Consider the following 23,298-nt stretch of genomic DNA (forward strand, 5'->3'; position numbering starts at 1 on the left):
AGGGATAAATCTTCGGCACCGAAAAAGAACACCGGCTCCGAAGAACTTTGTGTCCCAGATCCAAACCAAAAAAACAATTTATATCCATCCAAAGACTGGTCATATTCTCTCCAAACAACCTACAAAAAGAAAACCGGACCATTTGCAAAATTCACGGGTTCCAGCTAAAAGAATGGACATGGACACGAACACCTCTCCAGCCCCTACACCGCTTCCCCCACCTATTGATCCCAATTTACTTATTTCTCCAGTACACTCTCCAGAACACACGTTTCCACTCTCACAACAGAGGATAGTGATAATGGAGATGGGGACGGACAAGGGGATGATAACATAATCCCACAATGAGACAATCATGTCCATTATTATCCCCTACAGGAGCCAGATCCATGGATGGACTGACACAGATCCTGACTTAACAGACCCAGATCTTTATCCCTCTAAGCCATCCTCACTAGCCTATAATGTAGGTTTTGTCCAACTAATCAATAGGGCCGCAACATATCACAGAGTAAATCTACATTCTGACCCTGTAGAGGAGGATTTTCTCTTAGAGACTTTTGCTCAGCCACAAAAAACCTCATACGTCCTACCAATGTTAAAAGGGCTCATTAGACACGCACCAGAAGTGTTTAAGGGCCCTATTGGGACTAGGGTTCTTAACCCAAGGATATACAAGAAATACAAAGCTGCTCCTAGTGACCCCATATACATTAAGGGACAGCTTCCTTTAGATTCCCTATTAGTGGCTAATGCACAAAAAGGGCTAACTCTCAAAGTTCAGGTGACGTTCCGCCCCCAGATAATGAATCCAAATTATTAGACGCGTCAGGCAAACGTGTGGTGTCTCAAGCTGCAAACTATTGGAAAATAGCCAATACACAAGCTTTCTTGGAAAGGTACGATAGGGCTCACTACGACAAGCTACAAAAACTAATTCAACACCTACCAGAGCAATACAAAGACAAGGCCAATGACGTCATACAGGCAGGCAAATTAATCATGAACACATCAATCAAATGTGCTCTAGATGCCGCGGACACCGCATCCCGCGCAGTCAATACTAGAGTATTGTTACGCAGGCATGCTTGGTTCAGGATATCGGGATTTAAACAGAAGGTGCAAACCAGTATCCTTAATCAGCCCTTCGACCAAGAGCACCTCCTTGGCCCTGCAGTGGACACCTCTTTAGAAAAGATTTAAAAGGACACCGAAACTGCATAGTCTGTGGGAGCCTTATCTTCTTCTAGAGGCTCTTTTCGACGCTCCTTCTATAGGGCTGCCTAAAAAACCAATACACCAGAGCACTCATACTCCTCTTACAAAAGCCCCAATCAGAGCTCCTTTTCCAAAGGAGACTTTAGGAAAGGTTGCAAGGGTAACAACAACAACAATGGCAGAGGCCAGGGTAATAACACCGCCAGCTCACCTACCTCCAAGCAGTGACTTCCCTGCACTCCCCCAACCACTCCACACCTGTCTGGGGCCTCCTTTCACAGTTCCTACCTCTCTGGAATTCCATCACCACAGACAGGTGGCTGAGACAAATTATCTAATATGGTTACTGCCTGGAACTCACGCCCACTCCCCCACACACTCCTCCCAAACATCGTCCAATGTTCACAGAACAATTGACTCTCCTCAAACAGGAATACTCTCTCTACTACAAAAAAATGCAATAGAACCTGTCCCCTTACCCCAACAGGGCACAGGGGTGTATTCACTCTACTTTCTGATTCCAAAAAAGGATGGGTCTCTCAGGCCAATATTAAACCTTAGACCCCTAAACCTCTACATTCAGTCGGACCACTTCCACATGGTCCCTCTCCAGCAGGTGCTCCCACTACTTCAACAAGGCGACATCTTCTCCACTCTGGATCTAAAGGATGCCTACTTTCATATTCCTATTCACCCCTCTCACAGAAAGTATCTCAGGTTCACGGTGGACAGACCTCATCAGTTCAAAGTCTTTCCATTCGGAGTAACCACGGCACCCAGAGTCTTCACCAAATGCCTTGTAGTGGTAGTGGCTCATTTAAGAAGGCAACACGTGTTCCCTTCACATGTGTTCCCTTATCTGGATGACTGGCTCATAAAAGCCAAATCTCACAACAGTTGTGTACTGTATGCACACAAAACTATCCATCTACTTCACGACTTAGGTTTCACATTAAACCTCGACAAGTCTCACCTTCAGCCATCCAACATACAACAGTATCTAGGGGCTACTCTAGACACCTTCAAAGCTCCAGCATTCCCCAATCCCGGCAGGATTCACTCATTGCAGGCTCTAATATTACAATTTCAACCTCAACACTCGTTGCCAGCTCGTGTGTTTATGCAGTTAATCGGGATGATGGCTTCTTGCATCCTCATTGTCCCTTATGCAAGACTCCAGATGCTCCCCTTGCAGGAATGGTTCGCACATCAGTGGAACAAGGCTCAAGGTCAGCTGACCGATCTGGTGTTGGTGGACGGCCGCACACATCGCTCTCTGCCGTGGTGGAATGCACAAAACCTTTCCAAAGGACGGCCGTTCCTTGACCCGGTTCTACAGATGGTACTAACAGACGCGTTGCTCTCCGGCTGGGGAGCTAATCTACAAAGTCAAACTGTTCAGGACTTATGGACCCCTCGACAAACAACTCCACATAAATCACCCGGAGCTACTAGCAATCTTTTAGCACTAAAGTCTTTCCGACTTTTGCTACTATGCAAAGCTGTCCTAATATGTACAGACAACTTGACAGCAATGTATTGCATTCAAAAGCAGGGGGAGACGCACACTCCAACTTTCACGCCTAGCGCAAACTAAATGGAGATGGACTATTCCTCAAAAGATATACCTCCCCGCGGAACATTTTCCGGGAGTACACATTCAGATTGCGGATCTGCTCATTCGACACACACAAAATATCCATGAATGAGAACTTCATCCTCAAGTTCTTCTTCCATGCTTTCAAATGTGGGGACACCCAGACATAGATCTGTTTGGCACACATTACTGCGCAAACTGCCCAAACTTCATCTCCATGTATCCACACGCATTGTCCAAAGGCAATGCGCTATGGATGAACTGGTCAGGAAAATTTGCTTACGCTTTTCGGCCTCTCCCGCTCATTCCGTTAGTGGTTCGGAAACTCAAACAGCATCCCCTCACAATGATCCTAGTTGCTCCAACATGGGCCTGACAACTATGGTTCACAACCCTCTTGGAACTATCAGTAGTTCGGCATCAAAAGCTACGCCTCTCACCCAAACTTCTTACACAGAGCCATGGAGAGATAAGACATCCAGGTCCCAATCAACTCAATCTTGCGATCTGGCTCCTGATGTCCTAGTTTGGCTACCTCAATCTCCCACTAGATTGTATGAATGTCGTCACAGAAGCTAGATGTCTTACTACAAGAGCATGCTATGCAGTAAAGTGGAAGCGATTTGTTGTTTATTGTACAAATAACAAAATCAACCCACTAGATGCTTCCATTAAAAACATTATCTGTTATCTCTTGCATCTACAACAATGTAATTTGGCATATACATCTATATGGCTACATCTATCTACAATAGCCGCTTACCTCCAAAACAGACAACACTTGTCTTTATTTCGAGTTCCTGCTATCAAAGCGTTTATGGAAGGACTTAAAAGAATAATTCCACCTAGAGTTCCTCCTTCCCCAACCGGGAACCTCAATATTGTCCTTACCAGGCTCATGGGTCCCCCATTTGAGCCTCTACACAAATGTGCGGTACAATTCCTCACTTAGAAGGTAGCCTTCCTGGTAGCTATCACATCCCTCAGAAGAGTTGGTGAACTCCAGGCTTTAACCAAACTGGAACCATTTTTGCAAATGCATCATAGTAAAGTGATTCTTGGACCTTACCCAAAATTTCTACCAAAGGTAGTTTCTGCCTTCCACCTTAATCAGTCTGTTGAACTCAGTTTTTTTCCCTCAACCAGACTATGGCAGAACGTGCTCTTCACACACTAGACGTCTAAAGGGCGTTACTACACTACATAGAAAGAACTAAATCTTTTGGAAAGACTAAACAACTCTTTGTATCTTTCTCCCCATCTCACAAGGGCAATCCCATTTCAAAAACAGGAAATGGATTGTTAAGTGCGTCGAAATATGCTATCCCAAAGCTAAACGCACACTAACCATTCCCCCTAGAGCTCATTCCACACGCAAACTAGGCGTTTCTATAGCTTTCTTAGGGAACATTCCCCTAGATGACATCTGCAAAGCAGCAACTTGGGCTACACCACACACTTTCACTAAACACTGTTGTTTAGATGTGCAAGAAAAGCAACAAGCGAGTGTGGGCCAGGCTGTATTGAGACCACTTTTTCAAGACCACTGCAACGGATACAGGTTGCTACAGCTAAGGAGGAAAACTGCTATATAGTCTATGCTAAAGTATACAATCTGCAGCTCATATGCCTCGAACGGAAACTGCTACTTACCAGTATGCATCTGTTCTTGGCATCTAGAGCTGTAGGGTTGTATATGCCCATCCACCTCCCCGGATACCTTTATCCGTTGCAGTATTCTCTTCCTCAAATACATTACACATGGACTTGTTTAGATGTGCAAGCAAAGCAACAAGCGAGTGTGGGCCAGGCTGTATTGAGAACACTTTTTCAAGACCACTGCAACGGATACAGGTTGCCACCGCTAAGGAGGAAAACTGCTATATAGTCTATGCTAAAGTATACAATCTGCAGCTTTTATGCCTCGAACTGAGACTGCTACTTACCAGTATGCATCTGTTCTTGGCATGTAGAGCTGTAGGGTTGTATATGCCCACCCACCTCCCCGGATACCTTTATCCGTTGCAGTATTCTCTTCCTCAAATACATTACACATGGACTTGTTTAGATGTGCAAGCAAAGCAACAAGCGAGTGTGGGCCAGGCTGTATTGAGAACACTTTTTCAAGACCACTGCAACGGATACAGGTTGCCACCGCTAAGGAGGAAAACTGCTATATAGTCTATGCTAAAGTATACAATCTGCAGCTCTTATGCCTCGAACGGAAACTGCTACTTACCAGTATGCATCTGTTCTTGGCATGTAGAGCTGTAGGGTTGTATATGCCCACCCACCTCCCCGGATACCTTTATCCGTTGCAGTATTCTCTTACTCAATTACATTACACATGGACATCCTTTTCTACTTTACTACTAACTCCATCATTACCCTTCATTGCGAAAAACAATCTGGGGATGGAGTCGATGCCCATACGCACTGTCACCATAAGGAGTCGCTGCCTATCTTGTGACTAACAAAGACTTCTTCGACAAAAACAAACTGCAAACATCCTAGCCCAACACCGAATGGTGATCTATGCTAAAGTATACAGCTCTAAAGGTCTACATGCCAAGAACAGATGCATACTGGTAAGTAGCATTTTCATAAGTGTTTCAAACAGTCGGGCGCTGGTAGTGAACAACGTGCAATTGAATGCTTAATTCATCATCACAGCTTTGTTTCTTTTCTTATTGTTTCAGAATTTTGCAAAGAATATATTTGCAATTCTTCAGTCTGTAAAAGCTAGAGAAGAAGGTCGTGTACCTGAACAGAGGCCAGTACCAGCCATTGCACCAGCGGTAAGACTTTGTGTATGAAATATGTATGTAGTACAGTCTCATAAGGGTATTTAGTTCATTTACAGCCCACTTTACCTGTACAAATGACCTTTTGTCTCGAATTGTACAATTTGTGACTAAAGGTGTTGCATTTCATAAAAGAAAACAAGTTACTTACCTGTAATTTTGGTTCTCCAGTATTGGTAACTTTCATATTTTCCCATCGCTTGTATCCTTCACAGTCGTCGAGATGGGAGTTCTTTGTAAATAAAAAATACCATAGAAATTGGTACTAAAAAAGAATAAGGCTTATCTCGTTTTGTAGCATATCCACCTCTTTTTGTAAAAGAGACCACATAAAATGAACAGGCAATCAGAACAGCCTCACCCCATAGAACCTTCCTTAGAGAGCCTCAGATTTTCGTAGCTGTTGTGTAACAGTATAACAGAAGATGCTGAAGGCTGAGCTTTCCCAGGGGCGGAGAGTGGGCTCATGGGAATCTATGAAAGTTACCAATACTGGAGAACCAAAGTTACAGGTAAGTAACTTGTTTTCTTACTCCAGTATTGGAACTTTCATAGATTCTCATTGCTTGTATCAGAATAGCTAGCAGTCAGAAAGCACATTTTGTTTAACAATACAATGTTATAAAACCTTGCAAGATTCATCACGTTCAGTAGAGATACAAATTATCCATAGAGAATTGATAATAGAACAGTAATTGAACATCAGAGAAGAAAAAGAGCATCTAGACTTAAAAAATGTGCGAATAGCCAATAAGAAGGAAGGAGGGTTAGAAGGGAAAGCTTACCACTCATTGAAAGAGGTTCTACAGGGCGACCTGCCCCACTGCAGTGTCACTACGCGTGGAGGAGTCAAAGCAGTAATGCCATGTGAAGGTATGGGCACTGCTCCAAGTCACTGCTCTGCAAATGTCCTTGATAGGCACTCCGGCGGAGAGAGCAACGGAAGAAGACCTAGCTCTCGTAGAGTACACCCGGACATGCCCCTCGAGGAGCTTGCTAGATGCTTGCTGACAAAATTGGATTGCGCTGGCAATCCATCGAGCAAAGCCCTGCTTTGATAGAGGGAAACCTTTGCGAGGAGCACTGAAAGCCACAAAGTGCTGTGTTGATCTTCTGAAGTCTTTGGTACGTTGAAGATAAAACTTCAGACATCTTTGAACGTCCAGAGAGTGTAGAGCCCTCTCTGCTGGAGTAGTGGGTCGAGCAAAAAAGGATTTGAGAATAATTGGTTCATTCAAGTGAAAGTCTGAAGGCACCATAGGGATAAATTTGGGATTCGTTCTCAGAATCAGTCTCTTTTAAACTGTAAGAACGGTTCTTGAATAGTGAGAGCGTGCAGTTCACCTACCCTTCTGGCAGATGTTAAGACGAGAAGGAGAGCCAACTTCAATGAGAGGAATTTAAGGTCTGCCCTATGAATCTGCTCAAAAGGCGGCCTCATGAGTTGAGTAAGAACTAAGTTAAGCTGCCACAGAGGCGGTGGAGGCCTAACTGGTGGGAAAACTCAAAGTTCTTTAAGAAGTTGCTTCGCAATCCTTGACAACCAGAGGGAAGGTCCAGAGTAAGTCCGTCTGAATCTAGAGATTGCCAAAAGGTGCACTTTGATAGAAGAATGAGCGAGACCTGATTTAGCCAATGCCAGAATGTACGGCAAAATCTGATGAGGAGCAGAAGAGTAAGGATGAATCTTTTCTTGCCGGCACCAAAGGCAGAAACGCTTCCATTTTAAGCGATATGTCTTATTTGTACTTGGGGCTCAAGCTTGAGCAAGCACCTCTTTACACTCTGACGAGTTATTCAGATCCTGAAATTCTCAGTGCTCAGGAGCCACGCTGATAACTGAAGAAATCTCGGATCCCAGTGTAACACCTGGCCCTGGGACATAGTCAGCAGGGAAGGAATTGGGCGCAGATTAACTGGACGGTCCAGGGAGAGTAGAAGAAGCTCTGTAAACCAAAATTGGCGGGGCCATGCCAGGGCAACCAGAATCGTTCTGCAGGGTTCCGCCTTGAGCTTCCGGAGAAGTCTGGGAATTAGTGGGATCGGAGGAAAAGAGTAAATTAAGGCGCCTGACCAGGCCATCGAAAGCACATTCCCCAATGATCCTGGATGGTGATGCCTGCTTGCGTAGAGTCGTCATTTTTTGTTCTCTGGAGTGGCAAAGAGATCTATGGGCGGAGTGCCCCAGAGACTGAAAATCTCTTCCAGAATGTCCTGGTCTAATTCCCACTTGTGGCTCACTGATTTCAGGCGACTGAGCGTGTCCGCTGTTTTGTTGAGGGCACCTGGAAGATGCTCCGCTGAGACCGATACCGCCTGCTGTATTGCCCATTCCCAAATTTCCTGAGCTTCTTTGGATAGTCGACGAGACCTTGTACCTCCCTGCTTGTTTACGTAATGCATGGCCATCGTGTTGTCCGTACGGACCAGGACAGAGGATCGTTGAATCCACGGAAGGAAGGCCTGCAAGGCTAAACGAATCGCCCAGAGCTCCAACAGATTGATGTGGAGTAGGTGATGCTGGGGCAGCCATCGGGCGCTTACATGAAGGTCTTGTAAGACTGATCCCCAGCCTTCTAGTGAGGCGTCTGTTATTAGAGGAGCTGGGGTGACCCTGAAGGTGAGGCCCTGAGAGATATTGTCCTTGATCGTCCACCACATTGCAGTCTCTTTCATAGGCTGATTGTTTGTGGTCTTGTCTTCGAAGGAGCCTTCTGCCTAGCGCCACCGGAAATCCAGTTGTTCTTGGAGGGGGCGCATCCGCAACCTACAAGGGGGAATTAAGGGAATGCAGGACGAAATTCACCCCAGAAGGGACTTGTAGAGGCGAACTGAAAGTGACCCTCTTTGTTGCAACCGACGAGCAGAGGTTATCAGCTTTGTTTGTTTTTACTTTGAAGGAAACGCTTTGCAGCAAGATGTCCAGAATGGCCCCCAAGAACCGGGCCAACTTGGACGGGCACAGGATTGACTTTTTAATGTTGAGCTGGAGCCCCACGTGACAGAAAGCTGTGTGCATGTCATGACAGCCTCTTCTGCTGCACGATGATACAGAGCTTTTAGCAACCAGTCGCACAGGTAAGGAAAGACCTGGAGCTTCTGTTTCCTGAGAAATGCTGCGACAGGGGCTAGGACCTTTGTGAAAATCCACAGAGCGGATCTGAGGACTTTGAAAGTGGCTCTTGGCTACTGTAAATTGTAAAAACTTCCTATGGGCAGGGTGGATGGGGGCATGAAAGTATGCGTCCTCGAGGTCCAGAGTGGCCATGTAATCTCCCAGATTGATGCGCCGCAAAATGTCCTGTAAGGAGACCAACCGAAACAAGAGCTTGATGAGATAGGTGTTTAGCTCCCTCAGGTGTAAAATAGGGAGCCATTTTTCTACGGTCTTTTGAACAAGAAAGAACCGGGAATAGAATCCTTCTCCCCGATGGGATCGAGGGGCCGGTAATATCGCTTGTTTGAGGAGTATTTGGTCTACCTCCAGATGTAGAAGATGTAGATGTTTGGATTCAGTGGCGCAAGGGGCTTTGCTTTGGATGGTGGTTGATGTTGAAACTCCAGAGTATGGCCTGACAGAACTATATACAGAACCCATCGATCTGATGTTATTAGTTGCCTGTTGTGAAAGTATTGAGATATCCTGCCCAACACTGGTGTTACAGGGGACAAAGGAACAGTAGGAAGAGCCAAGTAGCTGCTACTGGCGCTTAAAGGAATCCCTCCCCTGGCGCCCTTGTCATCCTCTAGATGATCAACGAGAGAAAGAAGACGACTGACCTTGTCCCTGAGAATATTGCGGCTGGTATGATTGAGAAGGCTGCGAGTAAGAGGAATATCGCTGCTGCTGATATCCACCTGTGTAGGAGGGAAAGCCTCTACCCCTAGCTCCACGGAAGGGGACCTTGCGGTATTGAAGAGTCCCAAGGGATTTTGCAGTTTCCGTGTCCTTTTTTATATGCTGCAGCGCATCATCAATGTGCTTCCCAAAGAGTGCCTCACTGTCAAAGGGAAGGTCCAAGATCTTATTTTGGACTTCAGACCGGAACCAAGTAGTACAAAGCCAGCCTTGGCGCTGAAGTACTGCTGCCCCCGCTAGAGAAAGGAAAGCTGTAGTGGCAATATCCATTGTGCAGTCAATTATCTCCGAAGATGTTCTCTCCCCCTCCTGGAGGATCTTCTTAACTTCCACTTTAGATTTTTTTCGGCAGCTGGTCCAGATAAGGAGACAGATCACACCACATCTGGCGATCATACCTTCTGAGGATTGCCAAGGTGTTGGCTGCTCTGACAAGGAGGCTAGACATAGAAGAGAACCTCTTCCCAGCATTATCCACCCGCCTGCCCTCTTTATCCGGTGGTGTAGTGAGAGGGGCTGCCGGATTTTTAGACTTTCTCTGGGCCGCTTCAGAAATTACGGAATCCGGTTTAGCCTGGCTGACAAGACAAGCGGGGCTATCCGCCGGGGCCTTGTAATTCTTTTCCAGACGAGGAAGCAGAGGTATGACTGTGGCAGGCAACTTCATAATCTTTAGCCCATCATCCCAGACGTGACCCACAATAGAAATAGAGCGGACTACCTTTCAGTACGGTTATTTAAAGTCATATAAGAAACATTCTGACTGCACAGACGGAATGGGCAGACAGAATCGCTTAGCTCTCTTCATTAGATTATGAAAGCCCCCAAACTCTGCAGGAGGGGAATCTGCCAGTTCTGGAATGGGAGAGGCTGGATCCGGAATGATGTAGTCATCCCATTCCCTGTCAGGATCTGGAATAGTTGGTGTCCCCTGGTCATCATCAGATGTGTCATCCTGGACAGTAACCACCATTTGTTGCAGTTCAGGTAACTCAGGCAACGAAGTTTGTGGAGGAAGCTGAGGTGTAACCGGATGAGCAAGTGGAGTAGGAGGCACTTGCACTGTTTCTTGGGCAGGAGATTGTGTAGGAAATCTCCTTCTGTAATCAGATGGCATGAACTGCAAGTCTGGTATGAGGGAAGATGGCATACAGACCATCTCGTGTTGATAATGCGTGTTGATAATGCTCCTGAGACCTTACTTGTGGCTCATATTGTTGCTGCTCCATGTAGTACTCGTCCGAGTCTTGATATTTGACATGCAGCTGTGATGAGCTAACAGCAGCACCGAAAGGACCGTCATCGTCCTCTGAAAACTCCTTTTCTAATAGGAGAGCTGGAGGCAGAGGTGTCATCTCTTGTGTAATGTGACGTCTCCATATCGAATTTGCCACATATTGTATCGGCGACGAGGTTGTCGACGAAGCCGCCGCTGACTGTTTTAGTCATCAACGGGCAGAGGGCCACCCTCGACGGGACAGTTGTCGAGGCCGTAGCTTGATCAAGCTGGAAGCTGTCATCGCCTTCGCTATGGTTGCCGTCGACACCATCACCGTCGTCATCTTCGTCGAAGTGGACGTCGTCAGAGTAGACGTCGACAACAGGGTGAATTAGACATCTGCGCGTGGCATCGTCATCGACGCCGATCCCTTCAAAGCTGGTGGAGACAAGGTACTCGTAGACGAGCCCATCGACTGAGCCAAAGTAGACACCGGTAAAGTTTTTGAAGTCGTCAGCGGAATCGATGTCGAGGACGTGTGAAATTTTCTCTAATCGTTTTTTAAAGGTTTTAGCTTTCTCAGAAGGAGGAGAAGAAATATAAGGCACATAGCTTGTCTCCCTTTCAAGTGCTACTTCTGGAACAAGTCCTTCCCTCTCCTTTACACCTCGGTTTGGAGATGTGATGGGATTACTGAGAGTTATTTTGTAAGGCTTTTGGACGGGGGCGTCTGAAGGTGAAGACCTACCCCTTTTTTGAGACTTCCTCAGTGAAGTAGCCAATGAAGCGTCATCACTGTCACTGGAGACAGGATCTTTCTGTGACTTTAGTTATTGGAGCCAAGTGAGCAGACGTCCCGCAAGGTCTTGGTGGAGAAGGTCCGACATTTTGTAGTCAGTAGCTTTGTGGTCAGGATGCAAACAATAAATAGTCTTTGTTTGTCCTCCACATAAAGTCTCTTCTTGGAGCAGGTGGCACAAGCTCTGAAAAGAGCCGCCTTCTCCTTGTCTGACATGTTGAACTTGAAGTGAAAGATCAGGTTGAATTTAAGGAATACATTGAAGATAAATGAGCAGAGCTCAGGGGAGACTCCCTTGCACAACGTGCAGTAGAAAATCTGAGGCTCTCTCAGGAAGGTTCTAAGGGATGAGGCTGTTCTGATTGGCTTTTCATTTTATTTGGTCTTTTACAAAAAGAGGTGGATACGCTACAAAACTAGATGAGGCCTAGGCATTGTTTTTTTTTTTTTTGTACCTATTTTTATGTCATTTTTTATTTACCGGGACTCCCATCTCGACGACGGGGAATGATACAAGCAATGGGAATCTATGAAAGTTCCAATACAGGAGTAACACTGCTTGCAAGTTGGGGAAGAGCGGGGTCTTAAGATTCTTCCTGAAAGATTCTTTGTTGTCCAAATAGCAAAGAGACTAGAGCAACAGATTTCTAGAGAGAAGGCACAAAAATTCTGAATGAGCAGCCCCATAACCCATCTCTCCCTTCCTACTTAAGCCAATCTAGGTTAAATCATTCCTCTGGGTACATGTTTATTCTTCCCCTGTAAATATCCAAATTCCTGTAAACAAAATGTGATGGAGAGCAGAGGATGCTCTCTTTAGGCCTTGGCTGCATGCTTGTGCTTGCCTTGTGAGGCTTCTTCAGAAGCTGTTTGCTGACTTTTAAACAATGAAGCATCTCTCGCGTGCCATATGAAAGACGACAGTATATGCTCCCACCCCCCCCCCCCCCCCAAAAAAGAAAATACACTAATGCATATTGCTAGCAGACTGCAAGAGCAGAACACTTGCTATTCTTCAGGAAATGGCATGATCCATTGCAGCTGTCTGGATAAGATGTATTGCATATAAAAGGTAGTGCCCTTCATAAATGTTTCCCCACCTGTATCCACCAGTGCTGCATACATCACTGATGGTACATGCTGCATCCACTTGAAGCCTATTTGAAAGCCTGCTTAAGCCATGCTCGTCTCGTGCTAATATTAGATAACCACAGGCACTTGTTGGGTTAGTGTTAACCAGGCTTCAAAAGTAGAGGCACTCTAATTCTCTTTTTGCTACGGCACTCTCAGCCAGTCTGTAGAGCATTAGATGCAAGCCTTTAATTCAGATATTCCGAAAGAGTTTGAGGTCTTTGTCTTGAACATAAGAAAACACAGGTCTTTGTTTTTGGGTTTAACTGGACACTAGCTTAGCTGGGTTTGGTTATAGGTGGAGTTTTGCAACAGGAATGTGTTGTAGATTAACATGCTGTATGTACTTTACCATGTATTGATTGGAAACTCTCAATTGTTGTTACATTTTTGATAAGTTGGTGTTAAGATCAACTTCTCAAGACCATGCAACTGTTAAATATCAGTGTGAAGTTTAAGGAGAGCACCTCTACACACACAAAAAAGAAACCCCTTCTAGCTGTAAAAAATAGACTGGCAAATGGGTCTTGCCTTTAAGTGCTCTGTTTAGAAATTGTTGCCTCAGACATGCTCAAAGATGCCTTCAGCTGTCAAGTTACTTTGTTAATTTGCAGAACAAACAAGGGTGGAACCAAATAGAGCGCCCAATTTGTGGTTAGTTCCTACAAAAACAGCAAAAGAGCCTTAATGGCAAGATCACAGGCTGAGGGCCAAACAGAGGAGGAAAAAAATACATCAGTTTTGTTGGAGTCAAGCAGTGTATTGTCTGACATCTATCTGTTCCACCTCTCCAACTATACAACAATAAGAGGTGGCCCCATCATAAACAGTGAGTCTATCTATCCTTATGGTTAGTGTGTCATTAGCATAGGTGTAGAAAGTAAATGTACGTTTTTTATGAGACTTTCAAATGGGGGGGTTCAAAAATATTACTAGGTTGTAACCATAGGACATACCATTAGTTTGCAGTTTAAAGTCAAAGAGGAAAGAAAGGAGAGAAACTCCTTAAACTCTTCCTATCGAGGACTTGTTCTATTACAGTGCGTTGTACTCCTCTCCAAGGCTGAAGAGCCTCTTAACCATAACTTAGTGGTCATTAGTGTGCTAAACAGCTTGTAAATCCAAAAGGATGAGGTGTGCTTCCATTCAGCACAAGTCCGATACAGCACAGATGTGTAAAGGTTTTAAATAATACGCTGCACTTTCTCTCAAACATTGGAGCACAGAAGTGTAACATGTAACATGACACATAAGAGAAATCACACTTCAGTGAGCAAGGCAAAATCAACAGAATAAAATACAGGTATTAGGACTCGGTGTGCCGTGGGCTAATTTGAGGCTAAACGAAAGTGTGTGGCTTTAGTGAATGCTACAAAAAGGGAGCTTGGAGGCACAAGTGAGATGAGCCTGTAGATTATTGAGCCCTAGAAGATTAGTTTGAGGATTTTAAGCCAACGCAGCACAGAGAAATACTTTAAAGATGAGTGAGCTCCTGTTTAAAGACCGATCAAGATAATGTCCTAGTGCCATATACACTATCTGTGCAGGATTGGTATCCTCCATTGCAAGTTGGTGCCCCTGAGGGTGAGCCAGTGAGGGAGGGTGAAGGGACGTGTGAAGTGTCTTTGCCGTTGGCTTCTCGATTTGATATGTTTTCTGAGATGCAATCAGTATGATTGCTCAGCAAAAGCACCTTTTTTATGTAGCACGAGTGATGATTAGATCTAAAACCTTAAATCAATCTGAACTATTCTTTGGCTGCATCCTGCCACTGTATTCACTAGTATGTGGTGGTAGCCCTCCCTCAGCAGGGACTGCTTACTTTCAATTGCTAACACATCCCCAGTAGGAGGCAGAAGTAGCCCTGTGTGATTATTAGCATTTTTGGGATTTCATAACTGAGGTGCATTATTAGTGTGGGCAAACCCACACCATTTAGAGGGCACAAAATGTGGATGAGAGATGGAAGTGCTGGGGTTATCATCCTTGGTTTTTAAGCTTCTCTCTCTATTTACAGAACTGGAGCAAACCTATGCAAATTAGCCTTGCCCCTGGTCCAAAATGGGTCGAGCAGACTTGGCTCCCTGGCTTTATGCTGTTCAGTGAGACATCACAGAAAGGATTACAATGGGGAGTCACCATAAGGGGCCTAGAGTGGTCTTCAGAGAGCAGGATTGGCTCAGTTATGATGTGCAGCATCGGGGATAAGTTGGGGTGATATTTTATTCAGAGGGTTCACTCCAGTGAATGTGGCATTGGCTTCATAGGAGTCGGGCCTTTCCATTTTGGCAAGAGTTTGTTGAATAGTTGAGGGATTTTGCATATTCTCCGGCTATTACTCAAAATGCAGGAGTTTCTTCACAAACCTGAGGCTCACACTTTCTTTTAACAGTTCCATGATGCTTGAAATGGCACTGGACTGAAATGTGAGGGGGGGTTTGGGGAGTGGGAGGTGGATTGAGGAGTGGGAGTGCTGGAAGGGGAGTCGGGGCTATTAGTAGTGCTAATGATTATATGCTATGGTGCAGTATTTAAAAGAGATTGACATCATTTGAATGGGAAGTAGTGCTGCCTCATGGACTAGAGTCTGTCATAAACCTAGCCAGAAATAGATGTTCGAGGCATATGAGCTGCAGAATTCATACTTTTGCATAGATCGCCATCTGGTGTTGGGCTCGGATGCTTTCACTTTGTTGTTGTCTTGGAAGAAGTCTTTGTAGTCACGAGATAGATAACTCCTCCCTTTGGACGATAGTGCGCATGGGCATCGGCTCCCTCCTTAGATTGTTTTTTTCTGCCATCTGGTTCGGATTTAACTTCAGCGGTTCGGTACCGTGCTTCCAGACCTCTTCGACTGTCAAAACATCACAATTCTACAGTATTGTTTCGTTCGCGTGCCTCGACAAGATAACTCAAGAATCCCCCGGTTCCGGTCGCCGACTAGGGCCGCTGGGCCTATCGGTGCCTTACGGGCCCAAGGCTAATAAAAAGGACTCCATTTAAAAAATGCCCCCAGTGAGGAGCCAAATTTCCACACCGCGAACATCACAAGGTCTGCAACCTTTGTCTCTCGCCTGAACACAAAGAAAAACATTGCCAGGCCTGTGCCTATTTTCGATCCAAAAAACTATCCGTGATCGCCAGGCTTGACGACACGTCATGGTGCAACGATCGCACCGGTGCCAGAAGATGTCTTCAATGATGGCCCGACGTCCCAGAGGCAGAGGATTCAGAGGAGCTCGACATCGTATCCGAGGCCGATGACAACTACTCTGATGACCACATCACTCCAGGTCAATGAATGAGTACAACTGCCCCTCACCCTACCCCACCCAAATAGAAGGCTCCGGTCAAAACTGCGCCTGAATGCCTTAGTCGAGACCGAAAGAACGCTTCAGAAGCCCCGCCTCCAGGCCCGGCTCTGAAGACAAAAGAAAAGCCTTACGGCGGCTCTGGACCGAGCAAGCCGCACATCAGTTCCCCCGAAAGCACCGTCAGTACCAAAAGCAGGAACATATCCTGCTGTCGCTAAAAAGGCCTTGGCGCCAAGTACTTTGGCACCGAAAAACCAAAAGGCCTCTGAACCGAAGACAGCTCAAAAACCTTCGGATCCGAAAAAGATTTCGCACTAGACGCTGAAGGACATAAAAACCCCTTCAAAGGCTCCAGACAAACCTAAACCACGTCCCCAACCGAATAATTTGGCGCTGAAAGCACACACCAACGAGGAAGAACTGTGTTCGAGGCATATGAGCTGCAGATTACACCCTGTGAATAGATGGCCACCTAGTGTTGGGCCCAGATGTTTCCAGTTTGTTTTTGTTGTAGAAAAGTCTTTGGAAGTCACAGGACAGGTGACTCCTCCTTTGGATCATACTGCGCATGGGAATCGGCTCCATCCCCAGATTGTTTTTTTCCGCCACAGCTCGGATGTGTTTCCAGCGCTCCGTGTTGGAACCGATTTCCTTCGACGCGCAATCCTCACCAGCTTCCAGAATTTAGTTTCGAACGTGTTTCCATACGATGCTACTCTTCAACATCGAAGATTTCAATTTCGACGACGGCCTCCAGGCCTAACTAGGCCTCGACTCCAGCTCATGGAAAGGACGCCATTTAAAAAGTGTCCTCAATGTGGGTCGAAGTTTCCCCACACCGACCTTGATGAGGTGTGTAACCTTTGCCTCTCCCTGGAGCACGAGGCCAGAGACTGTTCCGCTTGTGCCTCTTTCTGCTCCAAGAAGACGATCCGGGACCGAAGAGCTAGGAGAACAATAGCTCGACCTTCAGCTTCGATTCCAGACGACATCTTCGCAGAGGGCGTCGACGTCCCAGAACAACATGGCGTCGCGGCAACTCCGAGGCAGAAGATTCTGAAGTCGAGGGCATCACTCCAGCACAGCGGGTCGTAAGAAAGACCGTCGACCCCGACCCTTCCTCGACACAGTCAAAAAAGGCTCCGGTCACACCCTCACGCTCGAGTGCACACCGATACACTGCTTCTACTGCCCCACCTTCGGGCCCGGCTAAGAAGCTAGCTAAGCCTTCCGGCGACTCGGGCTCGAGTCGGCCTCCCCACAGTGCCGGCGCATACCTATCGGCGCCGAGAAAGACAACATCACCTACCACGCCGCCATCTAAACAATCGGCGCCGAAACATACCGCTACTCCCTCGGCACCGAAACCCAGGTCGGAACCAAACAAACATGCTTCGGATTCAAAAAGGCCACCGGAACCGGAAAAATCATCGGATCCGAAAAATGCACTGGAACCGAGACAATCTGAGTCCAAAAATCCATCGGAGTCGAAAAAGACTCCTGCTTCTCCTGTTAAAGACATTGTAAAAAAAACAAAAGAAGCTACTTAGGTGCCAAAACCTCCTTCCGCACCAAAAGACCAGCCTCCTGCAGACTTATTTCACCCAGACCCTGAACAAAAGACTCTGGTTAAAGACCCAATCACTGGTAGATTTAACTCTAATTTAAAAAAACCGACCAATTGATACACCTGCACCGGCTCCTCATCCAAAAAAGGACATGGCTACTTCTCCTCTAAGAGCTCCTTCCCCTTCTCCTCCACCCATGCCATCACCACCTGTGCCCCTACCACAACATTCCCCTATATCCTCTATCCTACCAGATATGACAACAGGGATGATAGCTCTGATGATATAGGGGGTAACCCATATGATCCATCTATTCCTCCAGGCTCACCTGACCCGTGGGATGATTACAACACCCCAGACATCACAAATGTCCCTCAAGACGACATATACCCCTCTAGGCCTTCCCCACCAGATGACACTATGGGCTTCAATCAATTAGTACACAGAGCTGCGTAGTATCATGGGGTGGAAATGCATACAGACCCTGTAGATGAAGACTTCCTAATGGATACCTTTGATAATGCACAAAGATCCTCATCCATTTTACCCATGCTTAAAGGAGTGATTAAGCATGCTCCTGAAGTCTTCAAAGACCCAGTTATAACTCGGGTCATAAACCCACGAATAGAGAAGAAATATAAAGCCGCCCCTTCAGACCCAGCATATATTAAAAGCCCAGTCCCACTAGACTCGCTTGTGGTTTCCAATGAACACAAAAAAACATTCACAAACAGGTGAAGCTCTCCCACCAGACAAAGAGTCTAAGCTACTTGACGCATCGGGGAAGAGAACTGCGTCTCAAGCAGCAAACTTGTGGCGTATTGCCAATACACAAGCATTATTGGCAAGATATGATAGGGCACATTATGACGAATTAGAATCATTAATGCAGCACCTCCCTGATAATTACAAACATAGAGCAAATTAACTTATCCAAGAAGGGAAAAATATTACAAACACCTCTATTCGCTGTGCACTTGATGCAGCAGACACTGCCTCCAGAGCAGTTAACACCAGTGTTTTGTTGCGTAGACATGCCTGGCTTTGCATATCAGGGTTCAAACCTGAAGACCAAAGTGCTATACTTAACCAACCCTTTGATCAGCAACATTTATTCGGACCCAATGTAGATGTATCCCTTGAAAAGATGAAAAAGGATACAGATACGGCCAAATCTATGGGAGCCCTGCAGTCGCAGGCTCCCAGACGTTCATTTCGCCGCTCATCTTACAGAGGCGCCACCAGGGGATACTCTTCTGACACACCGTCTACCTCGTACAAAGCCCCCACACAATCCACCTATAGTAGGGGCTACCAAAGGGGTGGTTACAGAGGTAACAATAAGGGCAGAGGTAAAAACAACTCCCGCTCTGCCTCTACCCCTGCCCAATGACTCCCCTCCCCCGCCCCATTTCACTCCTGTCGGGGAAGACTACAACAACACTTACCAGCCTGGGAAAACATCACATCAGACAGGTGGGTGCTTCAAATAATTCAGTCAGGTTACTGTCTAGAACTAACATCCACCCCCCCAAACATACCACCCAGGCAGCGTCCAATGTGACAGGAACATTTGTCACTGCTCAGGCAGGAAGTGATATCCCTCCTGCACAAAAATGCAATAGAAATAGTCCCAATGCATCAGCAAAACAAAGGTGTATACTCCGTATATTTTTTAATCCCAAAGAAGGACGGATCTCTAAGACCTATCCTAGACCTCAGACCTCTAAACGTCCACATACAGTCCGATCATTTTCATTTGGTCACACTCCAACAAATCCTTCCGCTCCTGTTACAAAACGACTTCCTTGTCACTCTAGATCTCAAGGACGCCTACTTTCACATTCCTATCCACACAGCACACAGAAAATATCCGATTTGTGCTGTACGGGCAGCACTACCAGTTCAAAGTGCTCCCATTCGGAGTTACAACAGCACCAAGGGAGTTTACCAAATGCCTAGCAGTGGTGGCAGCACACTTAAGAAGACAGCATATTCACGTCTTCCCATACCTAGACGACTGGCTCATAAAAGCCAGCTCATACACCCAGTGTGTACAATACACTCACGCTACGATTCAACTGCTCCACGACTTGGAATTCACAGTAAACCACACCAAGTCACATCTGCAACCTTCACACATACAACAATATCTCGGCGCTACAATAAACACCCAACTAACATTAGCCTATCCCTCTCCAACCAGGATAAAAAGTGTACAAACTCTCTTAACAAGATTCAAGCTACAACACTCGCTTCCAGCTCGAGTGTTCATGCAGCTCATAGGAATGATGGAATCTTGCATATTTATAGTAACTCACGCAAGACTGCAAATGCATCCACTTCAAGAGTGCCTAGCGCGCCAATGGAACCAGGCTCGTGGTCAATTAACAGACCTAGTGTTGGTAGACAGTCGACTCATCGCTCTCTGCAATGGTGGAGCACCAAAAACCTTTCAAAGGGCCGACCGTTCCTAGAGCCAGTTCCTCAGGTAATCTTAACAGCGGACGCATCGCTCTCCGGCTGGGGTGCTCACCTACTGCATCACACCATGCAAGGCAGGTGGACACCGCCACAAAAGTTACTCCACATCAACCACTTGGAATTACTAGCTGTTTTTCTAGCCCTAAAAGCATTCCAAAAACAAGTATCAGGCAACGGTGTCTTAGTCCGCACAGACAATTTGACAGCCATGTACTATATAAACAAACAAGGGGGAACACACTCTCTGCAGCTCTGGTAGCACAGCAGATATGGAGATGGGCTATACCACTAAAGATCTTCCTCTTAGCCCAACACGTTCCAGGAGTACAAAACACCATGGCAGATCTGCTAAGTTGACAGATACTGAACTGGGATGGTGCAGTGAGCTAAAAAACGGTGATGGATCAAGCCCTGATCTGTTGACTGGGTAGGAGTGTTCTGATTAACTCAGATACTCTGTCCATCACCACCCCCTTTTTGAAATTATTTTGGCCACCATGAGTGTGGAAGGGTATGCTCAGACATGAGTCCCTTGCTCTTTGCACCATCAGGATTCAAGCAAGCCGGGCCGAAGACGGCTGTAATGCCAGAAACCGGTCCCCGGAAGCTTGTTTCCTTTCCAGTGAAGAATTGGCTTGGTAGTTTGGTCTGCCCTGTTCCCATGATGCACTGGGCCAGGGACAGACTAATTTGCATATAGCCAGGTTCTGAACTGGGATGGTGCAGTGAGCTAAAAAACGGTGATGGATCAAGCCCTGATCTGTTGACTGGGTAGGAGTGTTCTGATTAACTCAGATACTCTGTCCATCACCACCCCCTTTTTGAAATTAATTTGGCCACCATGAGTGTGGAAGGGTATGCTCAGACATGAGTCCCTTGCTCATTGCACCATCAGGATTCAAGCAAGCCGGGCCGAAGACGGCTGTAATGCCAGAAACCGGTCCCCGGAAGCTTGTTTCCTTTCCAGTGAAGAATTGGCTTGGTAGTTTGGTCTGCCCTGTTCCCATGATGCACTGGGCCAGGGACAGACTAATTTGCATATAGCCAGGTTCTGAACTGGGATGGTGCAGTGAGCTAAAAAACGGTGATGGATCAAGCCCTGATCTGTTGACTGGGTAGGAGTGTTCTGATTAACTCAGATACTCTGTCCATCACCACCCCCTTTTTGAAATTATTTTGGCCACCATGAGTGTGGAAGGGTATGCTCAGACATGAGTCCCTTGCTCATTGCACCATCAGGATTCAAGCAAGCCGGGCCGAAGACGGCTGTAATGCCAGAAACCGGTCCCCGGAAGCTTGTTTCCTTTCCAGTGAAGAATTGGCTTGGTAGTTTGGTCTGCCCTGTTCCCATGATGCACTGGGCCAGGGACAGACTAATTTGCATATAGCCAGGTTCTGAACTGGGATGGTGCAGTGAGCTAAAAAACGGTGATGGATCAAGCCCTGATCTGTTGACTGGGTAGGAGTGTTCTGATTAACTCAGATACTCTGTCCATCACCACCCCCTTTTTGAAATTAAGTTGACAGATACAGCAGATCCACGAGTGGGAACTTCATCCACAAGTTCTTCAGCCGTTCTTTCAAATGTGGGGACAACCTCAGATATACCTCTTCGCCACCCACGAAAACGCAAAATGCTCAAACTTCGCCGCCAGATATCCACACCCGCTGTCCAAAGGCAATGCGATATGGATGAACTGGTCCGGAAAATTTGCGTACGCTTTTCCTCCTCTCCCACTACTTCCGTTAGTGGTACGCAAGCTACAGCAACATTCCCTAACACTCATTCTAGTTGCTCTAACTTGGGTCAGACAACAGTGGTACACCACGCTGCTGCAACTATCTGTGGTACCACACCAAAAACTAAGTCTATCTCCACGCCTCTTAACACAGAACCATGGAGAGATAAGACACCCGGACCCTGCTCAGCTCAATCTAGCGATCTGGCTCCTGAAGTCATGGAGTATGGTTACCTCAACCTTCCTCTAGACATCCCACTACTAGAGCATGTTATGCTGCTAAGTGGAAACGGTTTGTGATATACTGTCAAAACAACCACATAAATCCTTTAGATGTGTCTATTCAACACATCATAGGATACCTATTACACCTTCAAAAGTGTAATTAGGTGTTCGAGGCATGTGGGCTGCTGAATTCATATCTGTGCATAGATCGCCGCCTAGTGTTGGGTCTGGATGATTGCACATTGTTGTCCTGGAAGAGTCTTCGAAGTATCACGAGATGGGTGGCTCCTCCCTCGGACTACAGTGCGCATGGGCATCCTCTCCATCCCCAGATTGTTTTTCTACGCCCTTGGGTTCGGATGTACTTTCCTACTCTCCAAGTTCGGAATCTAGAAAAACTTTTCACAAGGCCAAAAGGCCTTCGGATCCGTCGGTATTCAGCGCTCGGTGCGATACACTTTTTGAACATTCGTTGCACTCCAGTCATCGAATCGGGCCGTGAGGCCTTCTCGACACCACGTGGACCGACCGTCGATGGAACGAAGTCCATTCAAGTACTGCCCGCAGTGCAACAGTTCCCGCACACCGACAAGCATCCAGTGTGCAACAAATGCCTATCTCGAGATCACAATGAAGATAGTTGCCTAGCCTGTGCCCAGTTCCGATCGAAAAAAACTATCTGAATCGACGGGCGGCGAGGCAAGAAATGCAAAGGTCGGCGCCAGCACCCGAGAACATCTTCGACAATGACGGAGATCTAGCAAGCGCCGAGGACTTGGATCAAGATGCTCAACAATACTCGGAGCACGACTCTGAATATTACCTCGAGGAAGGAGAACTAATCGTCGAACTTGAGGAATATGATCAAGACATCGTAGCGGTCGAAGTCTACTCCGATGACGACTAGGGGCGAACCGAGAGTACACCGCCCCATATAGACACTACACCTTTATCAGAGACTCAGGTCAAGGCATCGCCAGCAGGCCTTAGCCGAGATCAACAACCTCGTTCTTTAGCCCCGCCATCACTCCCGGCTAAGAACACACAAAAAGAGCCCTCTGAGACACGATATACGACACCGGTTGAATTAAAACCGAAACTCACCGACAATACTGTCTTCGGACCGAATTACGTAGAACCGAAGGTGACTAAGCCGAAGGGCGTCGACCCGAAGGCCACAGTACCGATACAACCTTCGAAGCCAAAGACTATCGAGTCGACATCGAAGACCAAAGCTGTCGAGTCGACATCGAAGACCAAAGCTGTCGAGTCGACGCCGAAAGCCGTTGAGTCAACCTCGAGGCCAAAACACGTCGAATCGACACAAAAGCAAGTCGAATC

The 23,298-nt window shown here is 46.5% G+C and overlaps 1 protein-coding gene across 1 annotated transcript in view; it reads left to right on the top strand.

Annotated features, from left to right (window-relative positions):
- CDC73 (cell division cycle 73) overlaps nt 1-23,298 on the top strand; it is a 589,523-nt gene that overhangs the window by 171,854 nt on the left and 394,371 nt on the right. Inside the window, exon 8 of the mRNA XM_078687289.1 lies at nt 5,515-5,613. Coding sequence (XP_078543415.1) covers nt 5,515-5,613 — 99 coding nt within the window. The remainder of the gene's footprint in view (nt 1-5,514; nt 5,614-23,298) is intronic.

This window comes from Lissotriton helveticus, chromosome 1_1, assembly GCF_964261635.1.
Source record: "Lissotriton helveticus chromosome 1_1, aLisHel1.1, whole genome shotgun sequence".
Classification (NCBI taxonomy): Eukaryota; Metazoa; Chordata; class Amphibia; order Caudata; family Salamandridae; genus Lissotriton; species Lissotriton helveticus.